This window comes from Chiloscyllium plagiosum, chromosome 8 (assembly GCF_004010195.1).
Source record: "Chiloscyllium plagiosum isolate BGI_BamShark_2017 chromosome 8, ASM401019v2, whole genome shotgun sequence".
Lineage (NCBI taxonomy): Eukaryota > Metazoa > Chordata > Chondrichthyes > Orectolobiformes > Hemiscylliidae > Chiloscyllium > Chiloscyllium plagiosum.
The window spans coordinates 93,690,480-93,705,879 of NC_057717.1; the positions used below are offsets into that span (position 1 = coordinate 93,690,480).

The 15,400-nt window shown below is 40.1% G+C and overlaps 1 protein-coding gene across 5 annotated transcripts in view; it reads right to left on the reverse strand.

Moving 5' to 3' along the window:
• Positions 1–15,400, reverse strand: part of LOC122552183 (adhesion G protein-coupled receptor E3-like) — a 58,569-nt gene that overhangs the window by 31,716 nt on the left and 11,453 nt on the right. For all 5 annotated transcript variants that reach the window (XM_043694771.1, XM_043694768.1, XM_043694770.1 and 2 more), the window contains exons 6-10: positions 10,261–10,353; positions 6,813–6,871; positions 5,226–5,327; positions 4,046–4,223; positions 2,668–2,787 (exon numbers count right to left, since the gene is read on the reverse strand). In XM_043694771.1, the coding sequence (XP_043550706.1) occupies positions 2,668–2,787; positions 4,046–4,223; positions 5,226–5,327; positions 6,813–6,871; positions 10,261–10,353 (552 nt within the window). The remainder of the gene's footprint in view (positions 1–2,667; positions 2,788–4,045; positions 4,224–5,225; positions 5,328–6,812; positions 6,872–10,260; positions 10,354–15,400) is intronic.

Consider the following 15,400-nt stretch of genomic DNA (forward strand, 5'->3'; position numbering starts at 1 on the left):
TGCTAATCAGTCTCCCATGGGGAACCTTGTCGAACACCTTACTGTAGTCCATACAGATCACATCCACCACTCTGCCCTCATCAATCCTCCTTATTACTTCTTCAAAAAACTCAATCAAGTTTGTGAGACATGATTCCCCATGCACAAAGTATTGTTGACTATCCCTAATCATTCCTTGCCTTTCCAAATACATGTACATCCTGTCCCTCAGGATTCCCTCCAACAACTTGCCCACCACCAATGTCAAGCTCACTGGTCTATAGTTCCCTGGCTTGTCCTTAGCACCCTTCTTAAACAGTGACACTACGTTAGCCAACCTCTAGTCTTCTGGCACCTCACCTTTGACTACTGATGATATAAATATCTCAGCAAGAGACCCAGCAATTGCTTCTCTAGCTTCCTACAATGTTCTAGGGTACACCTGATCAAGTCCTGGAGATTTATCCACCTTTAGGCATTTCAAGACATCCAGCACTTCCTCCTCTGTAATATGGACATTTTGCAAGATGTCACCATCTATTTCCCTACAGTCTATATCTTCCATGTCCTTTTCCACAGTAAATACTGATGCAAAATATTCATTTTGTATCTCCCCCATTTTCTGCAGCTCCACAAAAAAGTATGCCTTGCTGATCTTTGATGGACCCTATTCTCTCCCTAGTTACCCTTTTGTCCTTAATGTATTTGTAAAAACCCTTTGGATTTTCCTTAATTCTATTTGCCAAAGCTATCTCATGTTCCCTTTTTGCCCTCCTGATTCCCCTCTTAAGTATACTCCAAGAATTCACTCGATCCATCCTGTCATATGCTTCCTTCTTTTTCTTAACCAAACCCTCAATTTCTTTTGACATCCAGCATCCCCTGTACCTACCAGCCTTCCCTTTCAACCTAACAGGAATATACTTTAACTGGATTCTCGTTATCTCATTTCTGAAGGCTTCCCATTTTCCAGCCGTCCCTTTACCTGCAAACATTTGACCCCAATCAGCTTTTGAAAGCTCTTGCCTAATACCTTCAAAATTGGCCTTTCTTCAATTTAGAACTTCAATTTTTTGATTTAGTCTATCCTTTTCCATCACTACTTTAAGTCTAATAGAATTATGGTCGCTGGCCCCAAAGTGCTCCTTCACTGAAACCTCAGTTACCTGCCCTGCCTTATTTTACAAGAGTAGGTCAAGTTTTGTACCTTCTCTCGTAGGTACATTCACATACTGAATCAGAAAATTTTCTTGTACACACTTAACAAAGTCCTCTCCATCTAAACCCTTAACACTATGGCAGTCCCAGTCTATATTTGGAAAGTTAAAATCCCCTACCATAACCACCCTATTATTCTTACAGATAGTTGAGATCTCCTTAAAGTTGGTTTCTCAATTTCCCTCTGACTATTAGGGGGACTATAATACAATCCCAATAAGGTGATCATCCTTTTCTTGTTTCTCAGTTCCATCTAAATAACTTCCCTGGATGTATTTCCAGGAATATCCTCCCTCAGTACAGCTGTAATGCTATCCCTTATCAGAAACACCACTCCCCCTCCTCTCTTCCCTCCCTTTCTATCCTTCCTGTAGCATTTTGTTCCTGGAACATTAAGCTGCCAGTCCTGCCTATCCATCTTATTTTTTTTTAGATTCTGTAAGTAATGCACTACTTTTCTTTGTCTCCCAGATTTGTAACTAGGTAGTTGTACCTCAGGTAACTTCTTCAGACGCAACCGTTGTAAAATCTTTTCATTGTACTCCTAAACATCTCCTGGAGTACATATAGACAATACAAGATAATCTAATCTATTCTATCTATTCTAACAATAAATCTCTTCACCTTCCACGGGAAGAAAGTTTGAAGGTGCACATTCTAATTTCACTTAAGAATATCTGGAACTAATTAGAATGGAATAATAAGGCTTGCATTTATATAGCACCTTCCACCTTCATATATTCCCAAATCTGAGGCATTTTTGAAAAGTAATTACTGTTGTCATTTTGGGAGTGCAGCAATTTACACAGAGAACACCCCCACAAACAGCAACAGCCAAATTATCTATATTTTTCTATGATCTTGGTCAAGTGATAAATCTTGGCCAGCACACCGGGGGAAATGCCTTCCCCTTCTGCCGGGAAGGAGTTCCATCACCCACTTCTTCAAGGGCTGCTAGACGTAGGCAATAAATATCCATTTCACCAGAGATGACATGTCCCAAAAACAAATTTGCAATCTTTTCAGTAACTGAACACTTTTCAATATGCCTTTACAATTTTCAGCCAAAGCTCTTGACCCTGTCTAGCTGTAGGTAAGTGCAGTATTTTACTCATACAATGTCCCCTAAGTGTACATATTCATCTTCACCATCTTCAATATTTTGTCAGTGTAGATCACCCAAAAAGCAAAACAGCATACATACAGATAATGTCTTTGCAGAGCTGCTCAGCATTGTGGGGAATGAGCACCTCTGGAGAGTGAGAATGCCACCAAGTGTGATCGATTCACCACAGCTCAGACACATTTTAGATTGCCAATTATGGGTGTTCTAATGTCCCTCCCTGCAGCATTCCCAGAGGCTGAATTACCTGAAAAATTCCACTCTATGATTTAGATATGAAAATAAGTCAAGTCGGCTTCTCAAAAAAATGGAACAAGAAAATTATTAACAGAAAAAATTAAATTTACCCATTGTTTTTTCTTTGTTGATTCTACTTCGATTAATATCTATAAAGGTGCCTTTTGTCTGGAGTCTGATTATTTCAGTAGCTGAAGCATTTTTACCTTGAAAGTTATGCATTTCCAGATCTAAAAATTAAAACAAAGAAGCTATGTAAATGTTTCCCGTGGGAGTAGATTTAACCACAGATGTTGTAAAAGGAAGTTATTACTGGAAAGAGTCAACTGATATCATTAAATAAGGTCTGCCTATCAGGATATAGAGGGACTTTCCAAGGAGGAATTAATAAGTGTTCTAAACAGTTGTGCTTTCCTAACCAGTTCTGTGTTTGTTACCAATGTGTGTCTGAGAATGTTTCAGTAGTAGTAGTAATGTAAACCTCCTCTTAAGCTGCTCCTGATGTCTCACAGGATACCTTCATGCATCTCAGATATAATGTAATTGGTTAAGTACTGTGTAATAAACCTAGTTACTGTTGTCAAGGTTGAACTTATTTTCTGCCAAAGATATTGCGCGGGCATCATTCCTTACATGGCATATGTAGGTTAGATCAATACCCTCCAGAAACGTTGGTGGCAGCAAAACTACCCAAAACTTCCCAGATATTTTGGGTGGATGACCATGAAAATATAAGATGGCACCAGCCATGGTCATCTGGAGATGTCGTTTAGTCACGAGTTCAGGAAGTTCCAACTTTTGCATTAAATAAAATCTCAGGATATGTTTTTAAATGGTGTTTTTCACTAGTTCAGAACACTCAAAAGTCAATGAAGTCTGTTTTTGAATATAGTTAATGTGGTAGCATGTGTGAAATGTGGCTATCAACTGTGCACGGCAAGCTTCCATTAACCGCAATGTGATAACCTTTTTTGAAAACCTTGGTTGAGGGATAACTATTGGCCATAACACAAGAGATATCCTCTTGTCTTTTGTCCGCAGTGTCAAGGGTCTTTTATACTCACTTGAGAGAGCAGATAGAGCTTTATTTGAAGTCAACTGAAAGATGTTGCCTCCAACAATGCATGACTGCCTTAGCATTACACTGGGAGTGTCAGCTGGGCTTTCTTGTTACTGTCCCCACCTGAGTCAATGGGTTGAAAACCAAACAACTTCTACAGTTCTTTAAAGTAATAATTATACAGTGAACATTACTCTTTTGGTGTTGTATGATTTTCCATGTTAGTGACACAAGTGTGTTCCCTAGACAAAAGAACTGTCAATTAGTTGAATCCCAGTGATTGAAGAATGATTGATTGAGGAGTATTTTCTCAATAATTTTCACATTATCTGTCTTGCATAGAATGTCAATAGCTGCCATGCCTCATATCAGCCACTCACACTTGCTTCAAGAAAGCATATCAAATCAAATATGTCTGCTGAATTTACCAATATTTTCAGTTGATACAATTCTCTTTCCTTGATCAGGTAAATCTAGACTGGCAATTATCACAGTGTTTTCCACAGATTGCAGGAATATAGAAGCCAAATAAAACCGTTTTTCATTTTCCAAATTCCCCCATAAGGAGTCATTCCTTAGCAGTTCATTTGCAGTAGAAAGAATTTTCTGTAGAGGACAAGACATACACGTGACAATAAATTCAATTCAATTCAAATAAACATTAAGCCTTTTTTATAAAAATTATTTTATAAAATTTAATGATGTTCTAACCACAAACTCTGTCCTTTAGCCATCAATTCCATTTCCCTTGCTCTTGCCATTGCCTCAGACTGAACTGGCTTTTCATAGCCTCACTGCTATTTGACCCGAGGTTGAGCTCCCAAACTCTCATTGGCTCCATCAAAATCCCCTCCTGCCTTATCCGAGGCATAATCTTTGCAAGTTCCACCATCATGTGTTTCACCTTCCACAATCTGTAAACTTGAAATTCTGCAAAGTTCTGCTGCTTGCCTGTTGAGTTCTAACACACCATTGCCAGTGTCAGTTTTCTCTCAATCTTAGGGTGGCATTTACTCAGTACAGCCAGTTTTTGAGAGAGGCAACTGTGAGTTAAGGGAAACAACTTTTTCAATTCATTAATGGGAGGTGGGTATGGCTGACCAGGCCAGTATTTTTTCCATTCCTTAAAAAAGGTGACATTTTCCAGAGTCTCACTTTGAACATATATAGGATGTAGATTATTTGGTAGGCTAGGTGTGAATACGAGCCTTATAGTGTCAATATCGTAGGACAGGTTGAGTGACTAGCAAATCCAGTGCAGAAACTGCACCCAACAGTTATTGCAAATAGTGGACCACACATCCATTGTTCACCATCACCACTTTGCGCTCAGACATACCCAGGCTCCTAAACCTCATTTTCAAATTGCTTCATACCCTCACCCACCACATTCCTTATCTATGAAATCTCGTTCAATCGTAAAATGCATTAATATCTTTACACTCTCTTTCCATTCAATTCTTTTTTCTATTCCCCAACTCCTTTATCCCCTCATTATGCAGCCATGCCTTCAGGCACATAGGCCCTGAGTTCTGGAATCTCCCAGGGCTGAATTACCAATTTAACCCTGTGAAGAAACAAAATGAAGTGCTATCTGCTGTGACTAACCTGAAATACAGGCTCACCATCCTGGGCCTGACACTGCTCATTCACCAGTCCAACAATCGAATTAACCTCAGAACAATATCTGTGCAATGTATACCAGGAATTCTGTGATAAGGAAGAAAACAAAGCTTGAACATCTTTAGGAGTAGAGAGTGAATCTCAGTCCACTGGGAATTAATAATTTGCAAAATTTTCAGAGGTCAGCAAAGGTATGTAGGGTTCAAACATGCGCAAAGAAATCACAAGCATAACACTTCATAAATACCATCACATAACTGATAATTATCAGACATATGTGAATGCTCTGTGTATTCAGCTACATATATAGCACATGCTCACCTGCATACATATGCATTGAGGTGTGAGATATAGCTCTGGAGCAAAGAAGAGGAAATATTTCCTTGTATCCAGTAAGTTCCAAACTTGGACTCAGAATAGGTGAAAATGGTCTTCGCCAATATCACAAAACTTGGAGTGGACTCTTGTTATAGCATTAGGTGTCTTGCCAATTGGCTAGTGATTCAGCAAGCAACCAGGCGTGCCTCTTTTCGGGAAGCCTGTTGAAACACATGGCAATCAGACACTGACAAGGCCAAGGCCTGGATCTCCCTCGAACCATGGCCTTGGGCTCGAAGTTCATTCAAGGTGAGAGCTGCCAGCCAGAGGCTGAGGGGGCAGTGATTGCTGGAAGAAGAGCACCCACAGAATTCCAGGACGGTGGACGTTCCAGGCAATTCTTTACTGCAGAAGGCTGATTGTTAAGTATATTCAAGGCTGTGATAGACAGATTTTTAATAATGAAGTGATCAAGGATGATGGGGAAATGGCAGGCAAGTGGAGATGAGGATTATAAGGTCAGCCATGATCACATTATATGGCAGGGTAGATTCAATAGGCTAAATGGCCTACTTCTGCTCCTATCTTTTACAGCCTAAAAACAAGCTAAATAATGTTGTGGGGAGGAGGTTCATGGGCTGGAGATCATAGGGATAGAAGTAGACAGCAGGACTGGTAATAAGCGTAGTAGGTGACTCTCTTTGTCACACCCCTATCCAACGTCCAGTTTCCTGACCAGGCACTGACTACCTTTGATTGTGGGACCCCACCAATCCCACTGAGGTGACAAGCTGCCCTTTCAATCTGACCCATTGTGGACACTCATTGGCAATAGTCAGAGGTCATGGAATAGTCATGAAGGTCAGAAGTCCTTCATTGGTGGGGTTGGCAACTCGACCTGGGACCTCCTGCTCAGAACCTAATCTGAATGGAGGCAGGATCAGCCATGCCACATTAAATGCCTTTCACACCTCCAAACTCATCACCGATCAGAGTGGAAGATTCTACCCTTTGACTGATGGCAGCTCCATTTTAGACTGTCCCATAATAGTAAAGAAACACTCATAAACCATTTTGCTCATTGATAAAATCCAAATTCGTTCAGGGCAAAGCACTGGCAATGTGGAATTGTTCTATTCCCCAAAATGCATATTGCTTTCTTTAAAGGTTAACATTTGATTGAAATGTTTCACACATGGTTATTGTTACAGCTATTTCATCGGAATGGCAGTGTGATGTGCTGTGGTAACATACCTGAATCTGCTGGCCCCAGTGGATGAAACTGCACCGTGATATGTTAAATTGATTCGGGTCTATGAAGACATTTAAACACGGAATTCAAGAGTTACAAAAGCAAATAGAAATGTGTACATATTCACCTTTATTCATTCTCAGTATGTGGATGAAGAAAAAGCCAACATTTATTGCCATTCCCAGAGTGTCTTAAGTAAAACTCATGTACATTGGTGGGCGGCCCGGTGGCACAGTGTTCGCACTGCTGCCTCACAGTGCCTGAGACCCGGGTTCAATTCCCACCTCAGGCGACTGACTGTGTGGAGTTTGCACGTTCTCCCCGTGTCTGCGTGGGTTTCCTCCGGGTGCTCTGATTTCCTCCAAAGATGTGCAGGTCAGGTGAATTGGCCATGCTAAATTGCCCGTAGTGTTAGGTAAGGGGTAAATGTAGGGGTATGAGTGGGTTGAGCTGCGACGGATCGGTGTGGACTTGTTGGGCCGAAGGGCCTGTTTCCACACTGTAATGTAATCTAATCTAATTTATCTTGTGCCTTACAGTACTTTCATGACTTTTCAAAATGCTTTATGGACAATAAAGTTGCAATCATTGTTTCTGCAAATGAAGCAGCAAGTTTGCACACAATGTAACAATGCTAGTGGTGCAATCAGGCTGGCTTAATGTCTGACTGGGGTTGGAGATGAAGGGAATGGAGTTTGGAGTGGGGACCAAAAAACAATGACTTCAAACCTCCCAATATTTAATTGGAGATTTCTGCTCATCCAGTACTGGAAGCCCTAATGGCAGTCTGATAGGGCTGGTTCCATTCATTATCTGTCTCATTGTATCCAGAGATTATCCTGCAACAAAAACAGAAATTGCTAGAAAAGCTCAGCAGGCCTAGCAGCAGTTGTGGAGAGAAATCAGAGTTAATGTAGGAGTCAAGGAGTTGAGAGAGCTAAGGTGAGGTAGAGTTGGGTTTCATAAGTGCACCTACAGAAACAGACTCTATGCTTTGGAATGATGTTGGCAAGGTGTAATATGAGAAATAGGAAAGGTTGAGGGCAGATCTTTTGGGGATACCAGAGGTAATAGTGTAGGAGAAAGCAGGAGAAAGTGTTACATAGGAACCGAAAGAACTGCGGATACTGTAAATCAGAAGCAAGAACAGAAATTGCTGGAAAAGCTCAGCAGGTCTGGCAGCATCTGTGGAAAGAAATCAGAATTAAAGTTCTGAGGAAGGGTCACTCGACCTGAAACATTGACTCTGATTTCTCTCCATAGATACTGCCAGGCCTGCTGAGCTTTTCCAGCAAATTCTGTTTTTGTTGCAGGGAATCTCTGGCTACAATGAGACAGATAATGAATGGAACCAGGTAAGAGCAGATCCCCCCACAGCTGGACAACAATGGTGAGGGGTTTGAGGAGGATGGCGCAGTCAACTGCATCAATGACTGAGTACAGGTCAAGGCGGCCAAAGATGGAAAGTTTATCTTTGTCATAATCACAAAATATGTCACTTTGTTAAGAGCTGATTTGGTCATATGACAGCATTTGAATCTGTTTGAAGTAATTTAAACATGTCAGTGCTTGAGAGACACAGGGTGCACTCAAAAACATATTTGTAAATGGCAACTCAAGGAGGACAGGTTTGGATTCCAGCCATGATTCGTGAGGATAGGACTTATGACAGTAGGATGAATTTAGTCATGAATTGAAAGTAAAGTTTTGGACCAACTGGGTTTCAGATAAAATTGAATTATGGGAGTTCTCAAGGAATTGTGCCTGGAGGTGAGATGGTCGTCAATGATGCCATGGCAGAGTAGGCTAATGAAAGCTGACAGTCTGGATGAACAAAGGAAGCTCTAAAACCTGGCACTCATCCACAGCTTCACCAGATAAAGAATATACCAATGAATATTTATCCTCTGTGTTCATCATTGAGAAAGACATGAGGAATTGAGAATTTGGGCAAGTAAGTGGCTATATGTTGGGAACAATCCATGTTACAGTAGAGGCGGTGCTGAATGTATTAGAATGTATTAAGGTGGATAAATCTCCTGGTCCTGATGAGATATATCCTTTTCTCTGCAAGAGGCTACAGGAGAAATTGTGGGGGCCTGGATTATATTCTTGTATCATCATTTGCCATGGGTGAAGTACTGGAAGACTGAAGGGTAGTACATATTGTGCCCTTATTCAAAAAGACTGCAAAGAAAAGCCTGGAAACTATAAATCAGTAAGCTTAACATGTGTGGTAGGTAAGTCACATGAGAAGATTCTGAGATAAGATATACATGCATTTGGAAAGACAAGGTTTGATTGGGAAAGGTTTTGTGCACAGGAGATCATGCCTCACAAATCTGTTCGAGTTCTTTCATGAAGTGACCAGTTAGGTTGAAGAGGGCAGGGCAATAGACATAGTCTATATGGATTTCAGTAAGGTCTTTGATAAGGTTCCACATGGTAGACTGCTCTGGAAGGTTAGATCACATGGAATCCAGGGGGAGCTGGCAAATTAGATACACAATCAGCTTGATGGTAGGAAGCAGGGGTAATAGTGGAAGGGTGCTTGTTGGATTGGAGGCCTGTGACTGGTGGAGTGCCTCAGGTATTGGTGCTGGGCCCACTGCTGTTTATCTATATCAATGATTTGGATGAGAATGTATAAAGCATGATTAGTAAATTAGCAGATGACATTAAAATAGACAATTATATGGACAACGAGGAAGATATCAGAAATTGCAGCAGAACCTTGATCAGCTGGGGAAGTGGGCCGCGAAATGGCAAATGGAGTTTAATATAGATAAGTGTGAGGTCTTGCATTTTGGAAAGTCAACTCAAGGTAGGAGTTTCATAGTGAATGGTAGGTCCTTAAGGAGTGCAGGAGAACAGGGGGACTTGGAGGTCAGGTGTATAGTTCTCTGAAACTGGAGTCACAGGTAGACAGGGCAGTGAAGGAGGCTTTTGGCACCTGGCCTTCATCAGTCAGGGCATTCAGTATAGAAGTTGAGAAGTTACATTGCAGTTGTACAAGACATTGGTGAGGTTGCACTTGGGAGAATTGTGTTCAGTTTTGCTATAGGAAAGATGTTATTACACTGGAAAGAGTACAGAAGAAATTTACAAGGATGATGTCAAGAGTCAGCAGTCTGCATTATAGAGAGAGGTTGAACAATCTAGGACTTTTTCCTTTAGAGCATAGGAGACCGAAAGGGAATCTTATAGAAGCTTGTAAGATCATGAAAGGCATGGATAGGGTGAATGCACTCAGTCCTTTTCCCAGGGTTGGGGAATTGTGGACTAGACAGCATCAGTTTAAGGTTAGAGGGGAAAGAATGAAAGGGAACCTGAAGGCAATGTTTTTACACCAGGATTCATTTGAGCTGGTTCAGTGTGTCTGAATATTAATCGAAATTTCACATGGCACCTTTTTTTAAAATAATAAAACTTGATTAACTTTGTTTTTACCAATGCAGGTTTTGTTATCACAACTGTAGCTTCCAGGTTTATTTGTGCAGGCTTGTTCAGCACCACATGGATTTTGAAGACACTCATCAATATCTAAAACCAAATAAAATGTATGAGTGTTTGCATAAGTATTTCCCACATTACAGTCAAATTAATAAGTAGGCAAATCAAGTCTCTTTCAGATCCAAAATTCCTGTAATCGGGAAAAATCAACAGTACAGGTAATACTTTGATCATAATCTTTCATGGGTTAACTAACTAGGTGCTATTCAATACTGACAACTTAACCTCTATAGTGACTTTAACACAATTAGAAACAATTCAAGATGCTTCACAAGGCCATTAGAAAACACACTGTAACATCAAAATACGTAAGTAGATATTAGGTCAGATGAACAAAACATAAATTTTTGACCAAACTTTTATGTAGCAGCTCAAAACAGGAAAGCAAGGTGGAGAGGCAGAGATGTTTAGGGAGAGAATTCCAGAGCTTGGGACCAAGACAACTAACATCACAGATGGAGCGAAGAAAACTGGGGATGCACATGAGACCAGAATTAGTAAAGCACAAATATCTGAGAAAGTTGTGAGGTTGGAAGAGATTCCAAGGATGGGGAGAGGTGACGCTTGGAGGAATCTGAATACAGGGACAAGCACTTTAAAGTCCAGATGTTACTTGACCAGAATTCAATGTAGATCAGTACGCAGGTATTAGGGACTTATTGTGAACTAAAACACAAGTGGCGGAGTTTTGGGTGATACCAAGTTTACAGAAGGTAAGGAGTATGTTGGAATGATGGTGTCTAGGGAAACAAATACATAGAATCGGGTTTCAAGTACAGATGGGTTAAGAGAGGGAGAAGTTGGATGATATTAAGGAGGTGGGTAATAGTTAGTCTCAGAGATGGAAAGAATAGGAGGTCAGAAGCTCTACAAACGTCAGCAGTGGGGTCTTTTGGAATTGTTAAACTGAGACTCCATCTCATGTGGATGCAAAATAGTCGACAACACCATTTTGAAGAGCAGGGAAATACCGGCCAACCTTTAGCCTTCAACTGAATATCACTATAAAGAGTTAACCTATTATTGCCGTTTGTGGGAGTTTGCTGTATGCAAATTGGTTCCTTCATGGCTGTGAACATTCATTTTAAGGAAGTACAGATAGTGCTAATATAATAGTTACAAAACACAATAGTATGCTAACACAACAGTAGTTACGTTCTTGAAAATCACCATGCTAAATAAAACCACATTATTCAAATCACACATTCCCACAGAAACCCATTCTAGTTATGTTCCCTGAATGTCAAACAAGTACCAAATAGAAGATTATGCTTAATATAAAACACTCAAATGGACATGAAAATATGCAGAAATATTATCTGTTGATGTTTCTTGCCTCCATGTTTTTTCTGGTGGTGTACACTTTTCTAAAAACTTATCAGCTCTTAATTAAGGCATGTAACATCTAAATGCGGAATGAACAGCAACATATCCAGGAATGGTAAGTTTTGTTTCACATTTATTTCTCTGTGCTGCTGGAGTCAAGTAAGAACTGCGTCATCAAGAATTAGGTGCACATATCGAAATTTTGGGATGCAAAATGCAAATTATGTGTGGCGAAACCTTACTAATCAAAACTACATTAATCAAGGACTTTCTATACAGCAGATCCTTGGCTCCATGCAAGCAAGACAAAATATAAGCAGGAAAGATAAATTGGGTGCTCCGGTTTCCTCCCACAGTACAAACAAAACGTGCAGGTTAAATGAATTGGCCATGCTAAATTGCCTGTAGTATTAGGTGAAGGGGTGAAATGTAGGGGAGTGGGTCTAGGTGGGTTGCGCTTCAGCGGGTCGGTGTGGACTTGTTGGGCCTAAGGGCCTGTTTCCACACTGTAAGTAATCTAATCTAATCTAATGGATCAAGCAGTTGATATCTATGCTATAAATTCTGCTTAAAACACAATAGAGCTGCTACTGTTTCTCGCAGAATGTTCTTCTATGAGTTGGCAGCAGTTTTACAAGGTGTACTGAAGTGCCAAGAGTACATGAGCAACACTGACATCTACTCAGTCCTTTAATCATCCTCTACAATAAGATTCCTATAATCCTGCAGAATTGTGATTCAACCAATGTGTTCCAGTTTTGGCCAAAATATTAATGGCTCAAGCTCTTTAACCGGTTAAAACTGGACAGATTGATCAGTATGGAAGCAATTAGATAAGAATAAAGGAATAGACATAGACCATTCAGCCTCTCAAGGAAATTCTGTCATGCAATTAGTCCATGTGTGATTTATATCCAACTTTGACAACCCATATTCATTTCACAGTTCTTCAGTACTCTTCATTAACAATAATCTATCAATCTCAGTTTGGAGATTTTTACTTAATCTTCATTTATAACTGCCTTTTGAGGGACAGAGTTCCAGGCTTCCACTTCATTTTTCATGTTTCTGAGTTCATAATCTCACCATCACTGAGACTATTTCCTACCTCCCTATTATAATCCAACTTGCTAACTGCCATCTCCCTCAAACAGCCTAGCTCTATTCTAACATTGTTCTGAAATCTTCTCTGAGAACAAATAATTGCTCTCCATCTACCTATCATCAGTTTAAGCACTTCAATTAGATCATTTTTTAAATATACAAATCATGAAGCCTTGCAGACATTATCCTGTTTTTCAAGCACAGACAATGTCAATGCTGGTAGTGAATCTTCTATTAATCCAGGAACACAAGCCTGGTGTAATGAAGATGTGAGTGTACTATACCTTTGAGAGTTAAAAGCTAAGAGAATTACCTGACAGCACCAAGTGTTCTGAATAAGATACAATGTAACATGTGGTCCAGTAGCTAGGGTACCTGATTGCCTGGAGCCAAAAGCGAGTTTGAATTAGGCTAATCAGTTTAAACTATACCCTGCAAAAAAACCAAACTCCAATTAAGTTTGAATTGAATATATTGACAATATTAATGGAAATGACACAGTCCCTTGCTTTGGGGGTATAAGACAGGGAGAACTGCCAAAAGACCAAAGAATGTATGCTGCTAGTTAGAATTCTCTGAGAGGTACCTGTCAAGAGAAGGAATTTGCACAGAGAAAAACATCAACACCAACCTGGAGAGCAACTCTACAGAGGAAAATAAAGAAAAGATTCAATCGTTGGCTGGTTTTGAACTTTGAATTTTTCAGTCAACCTTAGTCGGGGGTTTTATCAGACTAGTACAATAGAAAGGAAAGTAAAAGATAGGTTAGAGGAAGGAGTTGTAAATAGTTGTTAGTTAATTATTCTCTATTATACTTTAAATAATTCTTGGCCTCTTGGATTTTCACAGATTACTGCACGGGATAAATCTTTTCTGTGTTGCTCGTTTAAATTAAGCAGGAGGGTTTACCAGGTGTCATAACAGTTTGGGGGCTTGTCCGGGATTTGAACAGTTTTGGGGGCTTTTGTCCATGGTTTGAACAGTTTGGGTCTTGGACTTGTGATTTGAGTGGTTTAGACAGATTTGAATAGATTTGGGGGTAAGAAAAATCCCAACAGATTTAAACACTTGCAGGTTAGTGCCCTAGATCTTGAAATAAAATGTAGGTGAGACAATTTGTTTAATTTCAGTGACTTGTGGTTGATTAAATTAAAGGTGAGAGAAATGGCTCTTAAAATTGCTAAAGAGGTTTTGGGATTTGAAGATGGTTGTCAAATTGCCAAGAAAGATTAGAAGGAAAGAAAAAGTTCATACTTTTAGAATGAGCAGAGAAATTAGATTTGGATTTAACCAAGGACAAAAGTAAAGCTGAAATCGTAAGGGAGTTACTCAAACACTTAGGTGTGTCAGAGAAAAAGACAAGTGCGGTAGAAGTAATTCAAGTTAACAGGATGGAGATTAGAAGAGAAGGTAGTGATATATACAAATATGTCAAAACTCTGCCACCTTTTGACGAGAAAGATGTTGAAGCCTTCTTTATTCCATTTGAAAAATTGACGAGGCAGATGGAGTGGCCCAAGGATGTATGGGTAATGCTAGTTCAGACTAAAGTGGTAGGCAGAGCTAGTGAGGAATTTGCTGCGCTGTCAGATGAGGGGTCAAGAGATTATGAAGAGGTTAAACAGGCTATTTTAAGTGCTTATGAATTGGTCCCTGAAGCATATAGACAGCAGTTCAGAAACATAAAGAAGGAACCAGGTCAGATTTATGCTGAGTTTGAAAGAATTAAACACAGTCACTTTGATAGATGGGTGCATGCTTTGAAAATAGATAGGATCTTTAAGGCTCTAAGAGAGATTATTCTGCTGGAGGAGTTTAAAAATTCACTTCCAGAGATAATAAGAATTTATGTGGAGGAACAGAAAGTTCAGGAAGTGCGAAGGGCAGCAGAATTAGCAGACGAATACATGTTGGTGAATAAAAGAAGCTTCCAGGCAGAATTTCGTCCTGTGAGGGATAGAAGTTGGGACAAGGAGACATCCAACACTCTGATACCAAGAGTAAAAATCACTGGTAAAAAAATACCACATGTTAAAGAACCCCAAGAGGGTGAAAAGGAGGTGAAAGGCCTCAGGTGTTTTCACTGTAATGGAGTGGGACACAGAAAATTACAGAGCCAATGGTTTCAGAAGGGCACTGGGAAAACGTGTTTTCACTGCCAGAAGGTGGGACACATAAAGACACAGTGCTGGTTGTTAAAGAAAGGCACTGTGGGAAAAGATGTGGTAGAAGAAGCTACGTTAGTGGCATTAGTGAAAGTAGTAAAGGAGACCCCAAGAAGAACCAAGAAGCTGCAGGAGAGTGCACAGGCAGGGGCTGGGTATCGAGTTAATACCTGATCTCTACAAAGAATTGCCTCTGTGGGTAAAGTTTACTCAGAAAGAACTGGGGGAGAAGGACAAGAAGTTGTAATTTTGAGAGGTACAGGATCTAACCAGTCACTGATAGTAAGGGATGAGCGAATATGCACTCTTTATAACCTGTTACTCAAGAGTGTGGTAATATGTGGGATAGATGAACAGAAATTTAGTGTTCCCCTATGTAAGATCAGGTTGGAGTGCCAACTCAAGACTGCAGAAGTTACTGTGGGAATGATTGACAGAGTCTCAGGTCTAGGAATTCAGTTTGCTCTTGGAAATGATTTGGC